Source organism: Alosa alosa, chromosome 20 (assembly GCF_017589495.1).
Source record: "Alosa alosa isolate M-15738 ecotype Scorff River chromosome 20, AALO_Geno_1.1, whole genome shotgun sequence".
Taxonomy (NCBI): domain Eukaryota; kingdom Metazoa; phylum Chordata; class Actinopteri; order Clupeiformes; family Clupeidae; genus Alosa; species Alosa alosa.
Window position 1 is genome coordinate 3,714,048 of NC_063208.1, and position 18,626 is coordinate 3,732,673.

The window sequence follows — 18,626 nt, forward strand, 5'->3', positions numbered from 1 at the left end:
GACCATCATGAAAAGGATAGCAGAGGATGGTTTCGATCCATCGACCTCTGGGTTATGGGCCCAGCACGCTTCCGCTGCGCCACTCTGCTTCCACGGGCCTTCCTACTTCCACGAGACGTTTTGAAGAAAAGTGCAAATCTTAAATCGTGCCACGGCTGCCTCTATTGTGTTTATGAGATAGATGTGTAAAATGTTGTAATTCCAAAATGGGTCGTAAATCTATATATATCTGTAATAGTCAAAAAGTGTTTAAAAACAACCATTATTCCATCTCTTCAAAAGTGACACTGTAATCGCATTTCCTTCAGACACCAGCAGATAGGAGGCAGTAGAGGTGCCCACGTCGCACTTCTACAGTGCATTGACGAAGAACCATCGGTCTGTGGACCCAACGACAATAAGACAACAGCGGAAAATGTCTACCATAGGCTTCAAAGTAAAACCCATAGATATGAATATCGGGTAAAAAGTAAAGTAGGCCTGGCCTACAGTTTAAAAATCTGGTTTAATAAAATGTTTAACCTTTTGCACAACATATTGATTTAGATTAAGTTTTATTTAGTATAATTTGTATTTTAGTATATTTAGTATATTCTTTATCTTCTGCAGTCCTTATTGCTTAGTTGTGTTTTTTATATTATATACTTTTAATTACTTTTTCTGCTGTTAGTGAATGTGTGTGTGTATGTTGTCTGTATGCTACTGTGACCTTGAATTTCCCCTAGGAATCAATAAAGTATCTATCTATCTATCTATCTATCTATCTATCTATCTATCTATGCCAGTCTCTGCTGTCAATCAACACTGGCAATCTTAGCAAAATCATACTGAATAGCATTTTGATATTTTCTTATCATCCTTAAGCACACTATGTGGATATTTGATTTAGTTTTGTGATGCTGCATGCTACTGAGACCTTGAATTTCCCCCTGGGAATCAATAAAGTATCTATCTATCTATCTATCTATCTATCTATCTATTTGTTATTAGTTTCTTATAAATATGTACCAATTTAACCTGATGGATTTTACAATTCAGGCAGTTGCATTTCACGCCAAGAGCCCCCGAGGAGGCCTCACCCATAACGTTTCATCAAAATGTTGTCCATTAAGGATGATGATCAATGTTGAATTTACTTGGTGTCTCATGTAGACATTTAAGCACCTTTTTGTACAATTTTGGACGATTGTCAACCTTGTAAAGCATAGCTGTATGGCTCTGTTGTAAACGGTTTGACTTTTATTTTGGAGAAAAAAATACGACGAAAATAGTCTTATTGTTGCTGGTTACACACGGCTAAAAAGCTTGCTTGTTCGTTCGTGCCGTCTGCTTGAATGAATTAGGTGACCGGCTGAGGAAGCTGGTTGATTATTTGCAGTTTATTTTTACAGGCAGTCAAAACGTCGTACGCAATGAGGTATTTATTAGTGTATTTGTGTCCCTAAATTACAGAGGATTCTTTTGTTAGGACTGAGATAACAGCTAGTGTGCTGCTGTGGTAGTTATGTAGCTAGCCAGCTAGCATAGTTAACGTAATTTTGTTGCTGAACAGGATCTCAAACCTATGTGGATTCATCACAGGTTTCGCTTGATAATGTTTGATAACGTTACGGCCGTGCACGGTGAACCGGCACTATTTAGAAATAATCATTTTGTTACTAAGTGCTTTAACTCATCATCAATAATGATTCATTTCTATGTCTGCTGTGCTGAATGGCTACATTCTCTCTAGGTGATCGCTCTCTTGCTAGATATGCTTGTTTAATTCTCCACTCAGGTGGCTATCTATGATTCAAGACGTGTTTGCGTTAGTGCAGACGTGCATGTGTAACGTATTTTCATTATACGATTGTGAGGCCAAATTGCACGATAGACTGATCTGTATATTTCTCAACAATCCAACAGAGGCGATAGGGGAAGAGGCCGGGGTGGCCGGTTCGGGTCTCGGGGAGGTCTCGTGCAGGGGTAAGTGGTGACCCTTTTATTTACACGGACATTAACGTTGGTGGGCATATGTGTCATTATGTAAGCCACAATATAATTACACACACGAAACATTTGATGCTTGTAGAAATACTATTGAACAGATACAGGGGTTGTTCCCGTCTCGTATTCTCACCTGACACAACGTGATTTACTCTTTCAGGTATCGTCCCTTTGTCCCTCACATCCCATTTGATTTCTATGTGGTAAGTCCTCGATCTGTGTGACGTCATTGGATCAGCAGCGTTATAAGGGCCGACTGTGTACAGTTCAGTTAGCCTTTTGTACGAGGTCACTCCATACCAGGGGAGAAATCAATAGCCAGCTGTTAGTAGCCTTTTTATGTAATTCACTTCAGTCTCCATTAAAACCATCCTGCATGTATTTCATACACCTGGTAGATGAGCGTGTGTAGAAATGTAGTGTGTGTGTATGTGTTAAAAGAGTAGACGTCTAACATTGTTGAAGTGTAAATCTGTGAGTGCAAAGAAAGGCCTAACCAACTGATGAGACAAGAAGTGATGCATGCTCAGCTCAGGTAGAGGTCATTAATTTGTGTGTGTGTGTGTGTGTGTGCGTATCGTTTGTGTGTGTCATGTGCAGTGTGAGATGGCCTTTCCGAGGGTGAAGCCCGCACCAGACGAGACGGCCTTCAGCGAGTGCCTCCTCAAGAGGAACCAGGACCTCAGCCCCACACCTGCTGAACAGGTGAGCATGATGGCTCCGCCTCCCATAAAACCACATAGGTGGCCAGGTCCACAGATGGTCTTGTATGGCTGTCTGTCTGAACCCATAGCTGCTACAATCAGTGTGTGTGAGAGAGAGAGAAAATCCATAGCCATTACAGTCAGTGTGGTCCAGCTCTTGCCTTGGTTCTGATTTGTACATCTCTCTCTCTCTCTCTCTCTCTCTCTCTCTCTCTCTCTCTCTCTCTCTCCACAGTCCTCCATCTTGTCCCTAGTTACCAAGATCAACAATGTCATCGACAACCTCATTGTTGCCCCGGGAACCTTTGAAGTGGTGAGTCTGTGGAACAAGCTCTGTGACTAACAGAAAGTTGTTATACATTAGACGTGTTTAAGATGAAGGGCCTTAATTTGAACACCGGGCTAAGTGAAATATCTAAACTAATTAGTTAATGAGGAGTTAATTTGATAACTAAGCAAAATCTATTTGCTACTTTAACACCATGAGCGAGATCATAAGCACAGACATTGCTGGGTTAGCTTAGTGCTCTCACTTTTTCCCACTCAATGACTTTGCACTTTGCTTGACATTTGAATTGGGGCCCTACATTTCTCTAGTATAATAGAGGGGCTAAGTCATTAAGTTTTCACTTTTTCTATTCATGTAGCAAATTGAAGAGGTGCGCCAGGTGGGATCCTACAAGAAGGGTACCATGACAACAGGGCATAACGTGGCGGACCTGGTGGTCATCTTGAAGATCTTGCCTACATGTGAGGGACCCATACACTAAAATACACTGACTAACTGATGGGTTTGGAAGAGATGATATTCATTACATTGTGTGTGTGTTTTAGTGGAAGCAGTAGCTGCTTTGGGCAACAAAGTGGTGGAGACACTACGCACACAGGACCCAGCTGAAGGTGATATTCTCTCTCTCTCTCTCGTTAGGCCACATTAATAAGATGCTTTTCTGAACAGACTCTTGTGCTGATTTAGACTTTATTTACAAGTTGTCCATATATTCCTGAACTCCGAAATAAATTAACTGTGTGTGTGTTTAGTTCTCTCCATGCTGACCAATGAGACGGGCTTTGAGATCAGCTCAGCTGATGCCACAGTGAAGATCCTCATTACCACGGTGCCGCCCAACCTGCGTAAACTAGACCCCGAGCTTCACCGTACGTAGAACACTTCTATGTATTAATGACCGCAACGTCTGGCGCGCGTGCATGCATGTTTGTCTGTTATTTGCATATCTCTCAAACTGTTCGTCCGACTGATTTCAAACTTGACCGTCTTGCTACAGGCACGGGTGAGTGCAGTGCCAAGTTTGATAATGTATGGATAAGAAATGCGAAATATATTGTTAATTATCGTTAAATTGGCTTTTGGTGCTCCACCACCACTGAATCGGTGTACACGACGAGCGGACCTTCTCACCAGTCTGGTTTAAATGTCATTAAATGTTCTCACCAGTCTGGTTTAAATGTCATTTAAATGTCATTAAATGTTCTCACCAGTCAGGTTTAATAGGAATTATTTGTACAAATTAAGTTAACATGCTACACTATTATTGTCTGTTTTCTGAAAAGAAACTTGGATCAATCTCTTTATTTTAAAATTTCTTTCTTTTTCTTTCTTTCTTTCTTTCTTTCTTTCTTTCTTTCTTTCTCAGTGGACATCAAGGTCCTCCAGAGTGCCCTGGCTGCTATTCGTCATGCCCGCTGGTTTGAGGAGAACGCCTCACAGTCCACGTGAGTTACCCATCATCCTCTTTATCTACAGAGCAACCTGCAGGTGGGAAACCCTTCTAAAGCACAGTGTAGATACACGATGAAGGAACTAGATTCTCAGAAAGAGAAAAATGATAACTACGCCAGAAACAACATATTGTGAGTAAATAGCTATAAAACACTAACAGGAAGTGAGGTAACAGAGGGCAAACAGGTCTAGTGTAATGAATGGTGTAATGGATCCTGACACCGATTCAGAAACGATTAGACAGTGAAAACACCTGGGCCTCCTGGGACATGGGATATGGTGTGAGAGGCATACTTAGGAGCCTGCTTAAAATGGGCACACTTGCTTCTGAATTACTTTCCATAGGTTTTGTAAAACCTATTCATTCATACATTTTTAAAAAGACATTTTCAGACAAGATAAAGTATATATTCAGTTTTGAAATCAACCTGTGTTCAGTTCTTTATTTAATAACCTCTGTGTTGAGCTTTTTAAAGAAGCTATGGGTAAGGTTCTGTGGGATTCCAGTTGTCTTGAACGCGCCAATTGACGGCATTGACCTTTCATTGTATTCAAGTATTCATTGTATGCATTGTATTCAAGATGGCACATCTTGAGATAGAAAGTAGTCTGAAGCTAGTTGGTTAGCATGCTAACATTAGTTTATATGTGGGCAACACATTCTGGGTTATGATAACCTAACCCTCGTGTTTGTGTGTGTGCGCGTGTTTGCGTGTGTGTGTTTGTGTGTGTGTGTGTGTGTGTGTGTGCGTGTTTGTGTATGTGTGTGTGTGTGTGTGTGTGTTTGTGTGTGTGTGTGTTTGTGTGTGTGTGTGTGCTGCAGTCTGAGGGGTGTGTGTGTGTGTGTGTGGTGTGCGTCTTGCTGCGTGTGTGCGGTCGCGCCGTGTTTGTGTGTGTGCGCGTGCGTGTGTGTATGTATGTGCGTGCGTGTGTGTGAAGTGTGAAGGTGCTGATCCGCTTGCTGAAGGACCTGCGGGTGCGCTTCCCAGGCTTTGAGCCCCTGACTCCGTGGATCCTGGACCTGCTGGTGAGATGAGAGCCTCTAGTTCTGTCGTCCCTGCTGGCTCGCTTACTGTTGATTTCATTTCAGCCCACTGACCTGTTCTACCCCCCCACCCCACCCTCTGCAGGGTCACTCTGCGGTCATGAATAACCCCTCTCGTCAGCCTCTGGCCCTCAACGCGGCCTACAGGTAAGCACAGTTCAACACGCAACATTAAACATGAAACATTTAGATGTCCTTTACAAGCGTGACTTGGCCTCTTATTAATGTGTGTGTGTGCATGTTAACGTTGTCTTTGCATAACCCATTGACAAATTGTTGTTTGTGTGTGTGTGTGTGTGTGTGTGTGTGTGTAGGCGCTGTCTCCAGATGCTGGCTGCGGGGCTCTTCCTGCCAGGTTCCGTGGGCATCACAGACCCCTGCGAGAGCGGCAACTTCCGCGTGCACACCGTCATGACCCTGGAGCAGCAGGTAACCCCTGACCTCACAGCTCTGAGTGAGGGGTGGTGGACCTCTTGCAGACAGGATGCAGAGCTCCATCCACACAAACAAACAAACAAACAAACAGGGCAATATAGGAAGAGAGGACTCTGTCCATTGATGTCACCAGGAGTAGAGCAGGGGCTATTTTAAGATGACCAGGTTCATCACTAAACCGCTAAGATATGGCAGTGGTACACCTCCTGATAAAAGACTAGAAATCTATAACAGCTCTCTGCTGCTGTAGTACTGATCCTGCTCTGCGGTTCAGAACTGCTGTCAGACGCTGATTCTGCTCTACGGTTCAGAACAGAACTGCTGTCAGACGCTGATTCTGCTCTGCGGTTCAGAACTGCTGTCAGACGCTGATCCTGTTCTGCCTCATAACAGGGGGGCTTTTTATGCTTTTAATCAGACAGGACAGTAGAGAGAGTGACCGGAAGCGAGTAGCAGAGAGAGATGGGGTGGGGAAATGACCCGGGCCGGACTCCACGCGTGAGATGCAGTAGTGGGTTGATACGGTGCTGAAGGTTCCTCTGCTGTGAGATGCAGTAGTGGGTTATTAAGCGGCTGAAGGTTCCTCTGCTGTGAGATGCAGTAGTGGGTTGATACGCTGCTGAAGGTTCCTGTGCTGTGAGATGCAGTAGTGTTTTGATAGGCGGTTGAAGGTTCCTCTGCTGTGAGATGCTGTAGTGGGTTGAAGGTTCCTCTGCTGTGAGATGCTGTAGTGGGTTATTAAGCGGCTGAAGGTTCCTTTGCTGTAGTGGTTTGATACGCGGCTGTTGAGCTGATTGCTGTGCCGCCACATAATTGCCGTGTCTAATGGGGGGGTCCACTCACCCCGTTGGGGCGAACAGGCTCACTGCACGTAGGGGTCAGCGCCACCTCCCTGCCACCGACGGAGAACGCGATGGAGGACACGGAGTTACCGACTTAATTAATTGGAAAATCCTGACTAGCAAATCAGAGCTGATGTGTGATTGAACAGCGGCGAGACGTAATTGACCCTAACTCTGCAGCCGAGATGGGGGCGGCGAAGTTAATAAGGAGGACTGATGATTGCGAAGGCGTAGCTAATGAGAGTGTGATGACGGCTGTAGAGTGTGTTTAACACCGCCGCTGTTTCATTAGATGAAGTGAGTGAGGTGATGAAAAGAGTGTTGGTGTTAAAAAAACTCCTCTCTAACCCCTCCTCCCTCCGTGTGTGTATGTGTAGGACATGGTGTGTTTCACAGCCCAGACGTTGGTGAGAGTGTTGTCTCATGGAGGATACCGAAAGATCCTGGGACTGGAGGGTGATGCCAGCTGTGAGTAGCATATTGATATAATATACTGTGTGTGTGTGTGTGTAAAATATTTATTATTTTTCTAAAAACATTTAATATGACCTGCGTCATCTCTCCTGTAAAATATTTATTATTTTTCTAAAAACGTTTAATATGATCCGCGTCATCTCTCCTCTCTTCTGGGCCCTTATAGACCTGGCCTCAGAGATGTCCACCTGGGATGGCGTCATCGTCACCCCGTCGGAGAAGGCCTACGAGAAGCCCCCAGAGCGGAAGGAGGAGGAGGACGAGGCTCTGGAGGAGGGAGGGGATGGAGAGGACGAGAGCATGGAGACTCAGGAGGACCCCCCTATATGTGTAAGAGTTAGAATCAGGCCTCATACTAGCCCATAATTATTCATACAGGTCAAGGCCAATTTTAATTATATTTCCTACCTTGATAAAGAAAACTTGAATGAATAATTGAATATGATATGATCATTTTTGGAATAATTTAATAATATGAATAATCTTGGGGCTTCACCTCACCTGCACGAGTGTCCCTGTAAGAGAATCAGGAGTATTTCATCTGGGTGAATCGGCCATTTAAACAAGCGTCTTTTGAACAGCACAGGAAGCAAACATTTACAGTTTTCGCTTTGTCTTGAGTTTTTATGCGAACGTTTGCGATCACTGGCAAACAGTTTGAGGAGGTCTCAGTGTATATTCACTTCATGTTCAAAAGATTTGAATACACCTCAGTTTGACCACTTTAGTTGGATGAGTTTGACTCTTTTGACGATTTGAAAACATACTGATGTTACTCAATCATGAAGTTCACTCTCATGACCCCTCTGCTTATCCTGGCTGTTTTTCTCCTCTGTTGCTATGGAGAAGAGTCTGCGGAATTTCTAAATGTTAATTGCATATTGTTACTGTATTTGACAGCTGCTCTGAACTAGGTCAGATGTCAAAGCTATGAAGAAATATCACTATAAAATATATATATATATATATATATAGAAGAAATATGACTATAAAATATATCTGATCGAAACCTCCATTTCTGTTTTCATTCCAGGTGATCTATTATTTGACCATCGATTTCCTTTTTTTTTTAAGAAGTTTTTATTTTTATTAGAAGTGCTATGTGTTTTTGGACTTTTTAATGGCCCCCACCGAGTTGGACCCAAGGGCCCCAGACAAATGGATGATTATGATTGGTCCTTGGACTGCCCAGTCTTTTACCTACTGAATCAGTTTTTCTCGAAGTGGCCGCTGTCGTTTCACTTGTGATGTGTACAAGTATCAACTGGTTTTTACGTTCAGATACATTAAACCATTTTTTAAGTATAAGTATTTGTGATGTCATTTTTTTTAAAGTCTTGTATTCAGTATGTACCTATGAACGGTCACTACCGAATGGTTTAAGGATTCAGTTTTTTCACTGTCTGACCACAGGGTGTCACTAGACTTGCACAGTTCTTTTGCATCACACTAACATCCTGACATCCGTCAAAGCCTGATAGGGTTCGTCCATCAGGTGTAAAATAACCATGGCAACAAGAAAGACATGGAGACACATGTTTTAAACTCGCTAAAATAGCTTTGTAATAATTAGAAAATGTTTACAACGTTGACAGTGTTACATTCTGTGTTCTTAGATATTCCACATCACAGTGAGCCTTCTCGGTTGCTTTGCACTAGCACACACACATCAGTACAGGCCCCTGGCCAGAGAAGAGAAGAGGGACCAAAAAAAACACAGAGAAGGTGTGCCAACACTGTGCTCAGAAATCTCCCAGTGACTCACGCGGGCTGAGCCTACTCGGCCACCCTCCTGGTTTGAAGAGTCCAGAAAGGAGACCTGCTGTCCCGTGGCTACCCTATTGCTATGTGACTTGGGATGATCAAAGTACTAAATTGGTGGGATGGGAGGGGGGGTCTGTTTTCCCTGTACCTTGGCACTGCAGAAAATAAATCTCCCCACGATTATACATATACACATGAAAAGAGATTGAGAAAAGGGGTGGTGCTATAGCGTGTCCTTTTTGTGTTTATCTCTGTAAATATGGTGCTGTCCATGAAAAGAAAGGATAGAGGAAAAAAAAACCCAATAATACAACAAAAATGGGATAGATTGTTTTTGCTACATCACAGATTTCTGGGATAGAAATAGCCTCTAACAGTGGGCAAAACTGCTAACAGTAGGATGGACTCCACATAGCAACGTCCTAGCCCTGGTAAAAGCTGACCTAGCGATGGATCGGCAACGCTCACACCTGCTGCCTCCTTACACACTCACACTGTGTCCACCCTGTATAAGGAAAAAATGTCATCTGTGTCCAGGACTGCAGTGGAAGATCTCTTTTGGTCTTCAGCGGAAAAGCTGATTTAACTTCTTTTTTTTTATTGTTAATTCTTCTTTGCATGCAAGTGCCAAGTGGAGAGATCGATCACGTCTCCACTCCAAATCGATTTCTTCACCCCTGAACGTCCTAGAAAAGGCTAAGTAGCAGCATTTAAAGAAAAAAAGTCTCCATATATTAAATTCTCTTCACGTTTGAAACACCCCTTTGAATACTGAATAGATTATCCATGATCGTAATTGAAATAACATTTAATTGTAATGATAATAGTAGTAATAATAGTAGCAATATTATAACAACAATGGTCATCATAACAATCCATATAATATTAATAACAAGTAACTGAGTAGCAATAGGTGGTATGTACATAATAAAACTAAGTGTGATAAGGTTATTTGTTCTTGAATTTAAATTACACAGTAATTTTTCAGTGTTCTATGACCCATGAACTTCAGCAGGTTGCTTGTTGCAGAAGAGTGATTTTAGTTACCACGGGGGAGGTCGACGGCATCACAGTGCGTTTATTAGCACACACGGCTATCAGCTCTGCAGCGCTACAGAAAAGAGAAAGAGCCTAAAACCAGCTCACCGTCGCCACCGGCAACAGAACACCACACTACAACTACAGGTGTTCCGGCCTACACTCAGCTTCAGAAAAAAAACAACAAAACCAAATGGATTGGCGTTCACGCAGTCTATAAGCGCACAAACACACACCAAAATAGTTTTTTTGTTGTTGAAAAATCAAACAAACAAATGAATAAACAAACTGTAGTGGTGTTTTTTTTTATGAATGTTTGTAGTTTTGTAGTTTGGGACTACTGAAAGAGTGTGTCAGTCCTTGTTTTCAGAGGCCATGTTTGAGAGCGGAGTTGAGTTGAGGCAGAGAGGTAAGTAGTGAATGAGTCTGTTCCATTTTCCATCTTCTATTTTTTTTGCTGACGGGTTAAAATGTGGCCCCCTGACCTACGGTGCCATGGAGTTGTTTGAATGTTACATTAACTGACCACGATAACCAGCACCTCAGGCTTGCTTAGGAAAGATCCAGCATTTCAAGGTCTGTACAGTTGTTGACAAATAGTAACTTGTCTCCAAATACATTGAATACGAACCTATTCAAGGCAAGCAGAAAAGACAAGGTGTGTATGTATACTCATAAGAAGATGCATAAGAGAGAGAAGTGATAGTGAAAGAGAGAGAGAATGAGAGAGAGAACAAGTGAACTTAAACAAAGCATACAGGAAGGGAGAGAAAGAGAGAGAGGGAGAGGGAGAGAAAGAGAGGGAGGGAGAGAAAGAGAGAGAAATGTGTGCAAAGATGTCCAACAGTTTAATGGAATGAGTTTGTCCAACAGTTTGTTGTGTTCCAGAAAACCTGGAGGTGAAGAGTGGGATCTGTGTATGAAGTCTTCCACTAGGTGGCGTCATAATGCATCTCTCCTAAGAGGCTTTTATTTTCTTTAGCTTGAAGTCCTTCACAGTGGAGAAAGTATAGAGAGAGAGAGAGTAGTCCTTTGTGCTTTTTAATCTGCGTAAAATGTCTTTTTTTCTTTTCTTTTTTGTTTGTAAAGTGCTAATCCCAGAGAGTGCTGGACTCCACAGCTGCAGTGGTCCTGACCTGGTGAAAATCAGACCCAGAGCCGTCCACTGTCTGGGGCGTGTGTGTGTGTGTGTGTGTGCTTGTGTGTGCGTGTGTATGTGTGTCCATGCATGTTTGTTTTAGCAGTTGAAGTTGAAGTGTCATGGCACAAGTCCGATGTCCACGGAGAAACAGCCAGGTCCTGCAAGTATGCAACAGAGCCGGCTGATGCCCTTCCTCCTCCTCCTACTCCTCTTCCTCACACACACACACACATGCAGGCTGTGTGCCGTAGATCAGCAGGCAGGACACTATTGGTCAAACCAAAGAACCAAACCTCAAAGACCATGGATTTCAGATATGTCCACCACACAAGCTACAGAGGTGTGTTTATGCCTCCTCAGAGAGACTGTGTGTGCGCCCACATCATATGGGAATGTGTGTGTGTGTGTGTGTGTGTGTGAGTGAGTGAGTGTGTGAGTGTGTAAGTGCAAGCGATGAAGTCATCGAATGTCACATCATTTGTCCCAAACAGAAGAAGTAGGAAGTGAGAAGCCTGACGGTCGCCATGGGAAACTAAGCACTGGTAAGCGTCAGTTTGAAAAAAATAAAAAATAAAAATAGCATGCAGGTTACAGGGATACAAGCCCACTGTAGAGGTAAGTTAGGCCTTCCTAATCTCACAAAACACTCCTCAGGCTAAATAAATGCTCCAGGCTAGTTACATTAGTGTATTATTATCTAAAGCAGAGTCTGTACCAGGTCTCTCTGGGAGAAAAGGCCACTAATTCTGCTGGCCAGGCACAAGATGTCTGAGATCGAGATTAAAGCCAGATAGAGTCTGGCTCCACTGCGTCCAGTCCTGAATCATCTCGTAGTTTCAGGGATGAGACAATCCAGCACACGGGATGAGAGAAAGAGAGAGGGGGAGAGAGAGAGGGGGATCATATCATATCACAGTTGTGTTAATCTGGGGAAGGTTTCTGAATACCAAACACTCATTACAACAATGATGACTGAACAAGCTCCACTTCCTCGTCCAAGAGATGGTTTCAGTCTTCAGTGGGGGCCAGAGGGACCTCCTCTGCTAGACAGCTCTTTGTGGAAACCCTCCTCAGATCTGTGGAGTCGACTTTTTCAGGGTCCTTGTCAGATCTGTTTAGTCTAGTTGTTCAGGGTCCTTGTCAGTTAGATGAGCTGAAGATCAGATTTCTCTCAGATTTCGTACTCAAGTCCAGATATGGCAAAGAACCAGGTTGCCTCGCTACACCCCAGTTATATTTAAATTCTGAAATATATCTCAGTAGTATCTCACAATGTTCTGTGCATCTCAACTGTACACCACTATTTATATATCTATATGTATATTCATAGTTGAGCTAATCTAGAAACATAGTAACTTTATAAAATATACATTTGCCCAGTAAAATATTCCATATTCAATCCCATTCCGATTTACAAGTTTCAAAAAAGTCTCTGTTGGTTCATGCAAAGCATAAATTCCTTATGGTCTCAGATTGAGGAAATGGGATATTAGTGGGAATTATGAAAGTAAAGATTTCGACCTTCCATTGACCTTACATACAAATACACACACATGCTTACACACACACATAATGGAGAAATAAATATGTTGTGTGCCAACATTATAGCCCACTATGTTTTTGTGTCTATTCCCTCTATAAGGTATCAAACAAAACAGCATCATTTGAACTTTACACGCAAAACAACAGAAGATCCTCAGATCTTTTTTCTATCTCATAACACTCAAAATTCCTCTGATTCTTTGTATTTGCACCTCAACAGGCAGAAATCTGATTGGATCTTGATGATGACTGACAGATGGTATGACCATCCAGGGAGTACCTCCGCATTAGGATCCTCCTCTCTACAGGAGAGAGGTGGCGTGTTAAAAGCAAAAGAAAGTGGGAATGTGCAGTGAGTATCACCTCACCACACGCACATGCACACACACACACACACACACACACACACACACACACACACACACACACACACAAACAGATAGAGTAGTCTGAGAGTGTGTTTGAGTAGTGGAACGATGGGGCAGGCGTTTACGCTATCTCATTGTGTCTTTGCCCCCTCCTAGCCGGTCGGCTGTGAAATTGGGTTAGCTGTACAGTATGTAAAGCAGTGAGGAGAGAGGAGAGAGGAGAGGAGGAGTGAGGAGGAGAGAGGAGGGGAGAGGAGGGAGGAGAGGAGGAGAGAGGAGAGGAGAGAGGAGGAGAGAAGAGGAGAGAAGAGGAGAGAGGAGAGGAGAGAGGAGAGAGGAGAAGAGAGAGGAGAGGAGAGGGAGGAGAGAGGAGAGGAGAGAGAGGAGGAGAGAAGAGGGAAAAGGAGAGGAGCAGAGGAGAAGATTGGTGGAGGGGCAAGCAGACTTTCTTCAGTGGAGGGGAGAAAGATAGAGGAGAGGAGTGAGAAGATGAGGAGAGGAGGAGGAGAGAAGAGGAGGAGAGGAGGAGGAGAGAAGAGGAGCAGAGAAGAGGAGAAGAGAGAAGAGGAGGAGAGGAGGAGAGGAGCAGAGAAGAGGAGGAGAAGAGAGAAGAGAAGAAGAGGAGAGAAGAGAAGAGGAGAGAGGATAGAAGAGGAGAGAAGAGGAGGAGGAGGAGAGAAGAGAGGACAGGAGGAGAGGAGGAGAGAGAGGAGAGAGAAGAGATGAGGAGGAGAGGAGCATAGAAGAGGATGAGAGAGGAGAGGAGAGGAGAGAAGAGGAGGAGAGAAGAGGAGGAGAGGAGAGAGAGGAGAGGACAGGAGGAGAGGTGCAGAGGGTTACTGCTGTATTGTATTGCACATATTAGCTTCAGCCAGCCTGAGTTTTCACTGAGGGCATCTTCTGCTTGTGTCTTCTGTCTTACTCCCGACAGAGAGAGGGCGCTCTGGTGCTACTGCTTCACAGTGACGGGATCTATCTACATCTGCATCCGTTCAATCCTCAGCTCAAAGACCGCGCCTGGTGTTATTCAGAGCAGGGACACTGACCCGGGACCTGTGATGTATGCTCTTGGTGCTGGGTGGTGCTGCGTGAAGATGCCATTCTTTTCAAATGACCGAGGGGGGTTGTGTATGCTGAATGGACACACGGACACACACACACACACACACACACACACACACACACACACACACACCAGTGGAGCCCTATTTTCTTAAGTGACTGTGGGATGAACTCAGCCACCACAGCTGTGAGATCATGCATTTATAGGAAGGCTTTATCAACTCGCTCAGGGAACAATAAATGACCTCCTTTCCACTACACACAGTCTCCTCTCCACTACACACACTCTCCTCTCCACTACACACACTCTCCTCTCCACTACACACACCCACTACACACACACTCCTTTCCACTACACACACTCTCCTTTCCACTACACACACTCCTTTCCTCTACACACACTCTCTGTCTCCTGATCTGGCTAGTCTGCCCTTTCCATGCGTGTCTCATTCACCAATGGGAAAAAGGTTGGGAGAACACACACACACACACACACACACACACACATTTTGGTGTGGGGTTCAGTGGGGATGGTCAGGCCAGCCCATTATATGTGTATGTGTGTGTGTTTGTGTGTGTGTCACTTGCTATCAGGAGACTGTGAGAAGCAGGTTTGAGCTTGAGGTTGGTGAGGTTGATATCAGTGTGTGTGTATGTTTGCGTGTGTGTGTTTTTGTGTGTGTGTGTGTGTGTGTGTGTGTGTGTCTGTGTCTGTGTGTGTGTCTGTGTCTGTGTGTATGGACTACAGGGATGTAGACCGTGATGTGTGTATGAGACACCCAGCATATGAGTGTATGTGTGTGTGTGTGTGTGTGTGTGTGTCTGTGTGTCTGTGTGTGTGTTCACAGGCGCGTCTGGGCCTCGGGGATGTAGATCTCGATGCTGTCGGCACTCTCGGTGGCCGAGTTCTGGCGGAAGGAGGCGGAGCGCTTGGTCTGGAGCAGACGACGCCGCGTCTCCTGCCGCTGACGGTCCCCAAGGTCCAGCGACTTCTCCCGCACCGGCAGACCCGGCCCGCTCCGCGACACCACCAGCATGCCGCTGGCAGCAGCACCGGCGCCAACACCTGCGCCCACGCCACCGCTGCCACCTCCAGCAGCACTGCCACCACCACCTCCTCCGCCACCTCCTCCACCCCCGACACCGTCACTCACACTGTCTGACCGCAGGGTGCCCGTCACGCCACCCAGCGGCTTCTTCGGCAGAGGGGGAGGGCCCTTCTTATCCTCCTGCAGGCAGGGTGGGGCGTGATTGGGTGTGATCAGGACGAGGAGTGAGGGGTTGTGATTGGTCCCAGCCAGATTGGGGAGGGCGGGGTTGGGAGAGGAGAGGGGTTTGTGATTGGCGGTTGTGATGGCATGAGTATGAGGGTGATTGGTTAGGACGGGTTGGGTGGTGGATTTCGGATGGTTGATTGAGGGAGGTGACACAGAGAGGAGAGTGACGAAAGAACAAGAACGAGGAATGATATGAGACAATGGCAAGAAAAGAAGAAAGTACAAAAACAAAAGAAAAGATGGCCATGTCGAGAGAGTCAGACACACCAGGAAAGAGACCAAGAGGATGAACAGAGGAGAGAGGGAGAGAGGTTTTTTATTGGTTAGCCACAGGTTGCTTATTGGTGATGGTTTAGTATTTGGTTAGTTAGTTTGATTCTGCTAATTTAGGGTTATAATCACTACCACAGATGGCACACACAAACAAAATGACGGGTGAAAAGAGGTCCTAACTCCTTCACAGGAACTTGTCTACAGAGACTCAGAAGAAGACATCCCCAAAGGGACTGTAAGTAATCTGGCAGTCATATTCTAACACCACAGAGAACAGCGTTGAAGTGCCTAGCGCTAGCTCCTACAGCCCAGTGTTTAAGTCTGTTTGCGGTTTCTCCTCATTAACACCACAGAGAACAGTGTTAGCACTAGCGTTAGCTCCCTCAGCCCAGTGTTGTCTGTTTACTGTTCCTCCTCATTGTAACCACACAGAGAACAGCGTTAGCGTTAGCTCCCACAGCCCAGTGTTTTAAGTCTGTTTGCTGTTTCTCCTCAACCACACAGAGAACAGTGTTAGCAATTAGCATGGCTCCTGCATCCCAGTGTTTAGTCTGTTTGCTGCTTCTCCTTATTGTATCCACACAGAGAACAGCGTTAACACTAAGCGTTAGCTCCCACATCCCAGTGTTTTAAGTCTGTTTGCTGTTTTCTCCCTCATTGTATCCCACACAGAGAACAAGCTTAGCACTAGCTGGCTGCCACATCCCAGTGTTTTAAGTCTGTTTGCTGTTCCTCCTCATTGTAAACCACACAGAGAACAGCCGCAAAGTTTCTCCTTATACACCACAGAGAACAGCTTAGCACTAGCATTAGCTCTACAGTCGTGTTTTAAGTCTGTTTGCTGTTCCTCCTCATTGTAACCACACAGAGAACAAGCGTTAAAGTTTCTCCTTATACACTACAGAGAACAGCGTTAGCACTAGTGTTAATTTTGTCACCTATTTTAATTTAGTCTTAGTCTTAGTCTTGTGGCCGAAATGTCCTTTTAGTCTTTGTCATATTTAGTCATTCAAATATCATTTTTTGTTAGTCAAGTTTTAGTCAACTAAAAGTCTGCGTCATTTTAGTCTTGTTTTAGTCAAAAAGAAAAAACTAAAGCTATCTTAGTCTTTTTTATAACAAATTATTTCATTCAGTCAGTATGTTTACATGCACAGGTAAGTCGAAGCTACAGTTATAGCTCGGCTGGGATTTGACCATAGACAGTAAAAGATTTGATTGGACCCACTGTAAATGATCTTAAGTAGACCAGTGTTTCACAAAGTGTGGTCCGGGGAGCACTGGGTGGTCCGCAAGCTATCCCAAGTGGTCCCACTGAGCAGGCGTGGTAAAATATAATATAGATGAGTTGTTTTGCAATATTGAACCAACTTGTATGTAAATTCAGTTTTTCGTATGGACATTCTGGGGGGATGTCAATTTTGTATATGTATGAGAGAAGCTTCCTTCTGGGTATGTAGCATTGTGGCATAAAGCCTGGGTTTGTTAGCTTGCTAACTCTGGCAGAAATCTCCTGGTGTTCTTTGTTCCATGTAGTTTAGGTACAGGGTTGCAGCAGAGAATGTCTAGTTGCAGCAACAGCACGTGGACTAGCCACAGGAAAGCTGCTGCGCGCATGAACCATGAACTCATTCGGAATAAAAACGTGAAAACGTAACAGAAGCATTCTGGCTTCTCATTTTTTAGACGAAAATGAAGAGAGAGATTTTATCTTAGTTTTATTTCATGCAAAACATTTTAGTCTCGTCTTTTTTAGGTCAACAATAATGCATCTTAAGATAGTCTTAGTCAGTGTTTCCAGGACATTAGTGCAGTCTTGTCATCGTCTCTGCCTTAGTCATGGAAAAAAAGGTTGTTGACGAACATTTTTTTCTCTAGTCTCGCCTGATCTAAATTAACACCTAGTTAGCACTAGTGTTAGCTCCCACAGCCCAGTGTTTTAAGTCTGTTTACTGTTCCTCCTCATTGTAAATCCACACAGAGAACAGCGTTAAGTTCTCCCCATACACTATAGAGAACAGCTGTTAGCACTAGTGTTAGCTCCCACAGCCCCAGTGTTTTTTAAGTCTGTTTGCTGTTTCTCCTCAACCACACAGAGAACAGTGTTAGCACTAGCATTAGCTCCTACATCCCAGTGTTTAAGTCTGTTTGCTGTTTCTCCTTATTGTATCCACACAGAGAACAGCGTTAACACTAGCGTTAGCTCCCACATCCCAGTGTTTTAAGTCTGTTTGCTGTTTCTCCTCATTGTATCCACACAGAGAACAGCGTTAGCACTAGCGTTAGCTGCCACATCCCAGTGTTTTAAGTCTGTTTGCTGTTCCTCCTCATTGTAACCACACAGAGAACAGCGTTAAAGTTTCTCCTTATACACTACAGAGAACAGCGTTAGCACTAGCATTAGCTCCCACAGTCGTGTTTTAAGTCTGTTTGCTGTTCCTCCTCATTGTAACCACACAGAGAACAGCGTTAAAGTTTCTCCTTATACACTACAGAGAATAGCTGCTAGCACTAGTGTTAATTTTGTCACTATTTTTAATTTAGTCTTAGTCTTAGTCTTGTGACGAAATGTCCTTTTTTAGTCTTTGTCATATTTAGTCATTCAAATATCATTTTTGTTAGTCAAGTTTTAGTCAACTAAAAGTCTCTGGCATTTTAGTCTTGTTTTAGTCAAAAGAAAACTAAAGCTATCTTAGTCTTTTTTTATAACAAATTATTTCATTCAGTCAGTATGTTTACATGCACAGGTAAGTCGAGCTACAGTTATAGCTCGGGCTGGGATTTGACCATAGACAGTAAAAGATTTGATTGACCACTGTAATGATCTTCGTGAGACCAGTGTTTCACAAAGTGTGGTCCGGGGAGCACTGGTGGTCCGCAAGCTATCCTAAGTGGTCCACGAAAGCAGACGCGGTAAAATATAATATAGATGAG

At 44.1% G+C, this 18,626-nt stretch overlaps 2 protein-coding genes and 1 non-coding gene across 3 annotated transcripts in view; 1 reads left to right on the forward strand and 2 right to left on the reverse strand.

Annotated features, from left to right (window-relative positions):
- Positions 1-17: 17 nt before the first annotated feature.
- Positions 18-89, reverse strand: trnam-cau. The gene has a single exon. It is a non-coding gene; the product is annotated as a tRNA-Met (tRNA).
- A 2,503-nt stretch (positions 90-2,592) lies between these two features.
- On the forward strand, positions 2,593-7,229 carry ilf2 (interleukin enhancer binding factor 2). The gene is made up of 8 exons (XM_048230134.1): positions 2,593-2,691; positions 3,338-3,440; positions 3,732-3,848; positions 4,346-4,424; positions 5,371-5,458; positions 5,562-5,623; positions 5,791-5,905; positions 7,131-7,229. The coding sequence occupies exons 1-8, from the start codon at positions 2,593-2,595 to the stop codon at positions 7,227-7,229; spliced, it is 762 nt and encodes a 253-aa protein (XP_048086091.1).
- A 6,580-nt stretch (positions 7,230-13,809) lies between these two features.
- Positions 13,810-18,626, reverse strand: part of dlgap3 (discs, large (Drosophila) homolog-associated protein 3) — a 205,072-nt gene continuing 200,255 nt past the window's right edge. The window contains 1 exon segment of the mRNA XM_048229621.1: positions 13,810-15,371. Coding sequence (XP_048085578.1) covers positions 14,985-15,371 — 387 coding nt within the window. The 3' untranslated portion in view covers positions 13,810-14,984.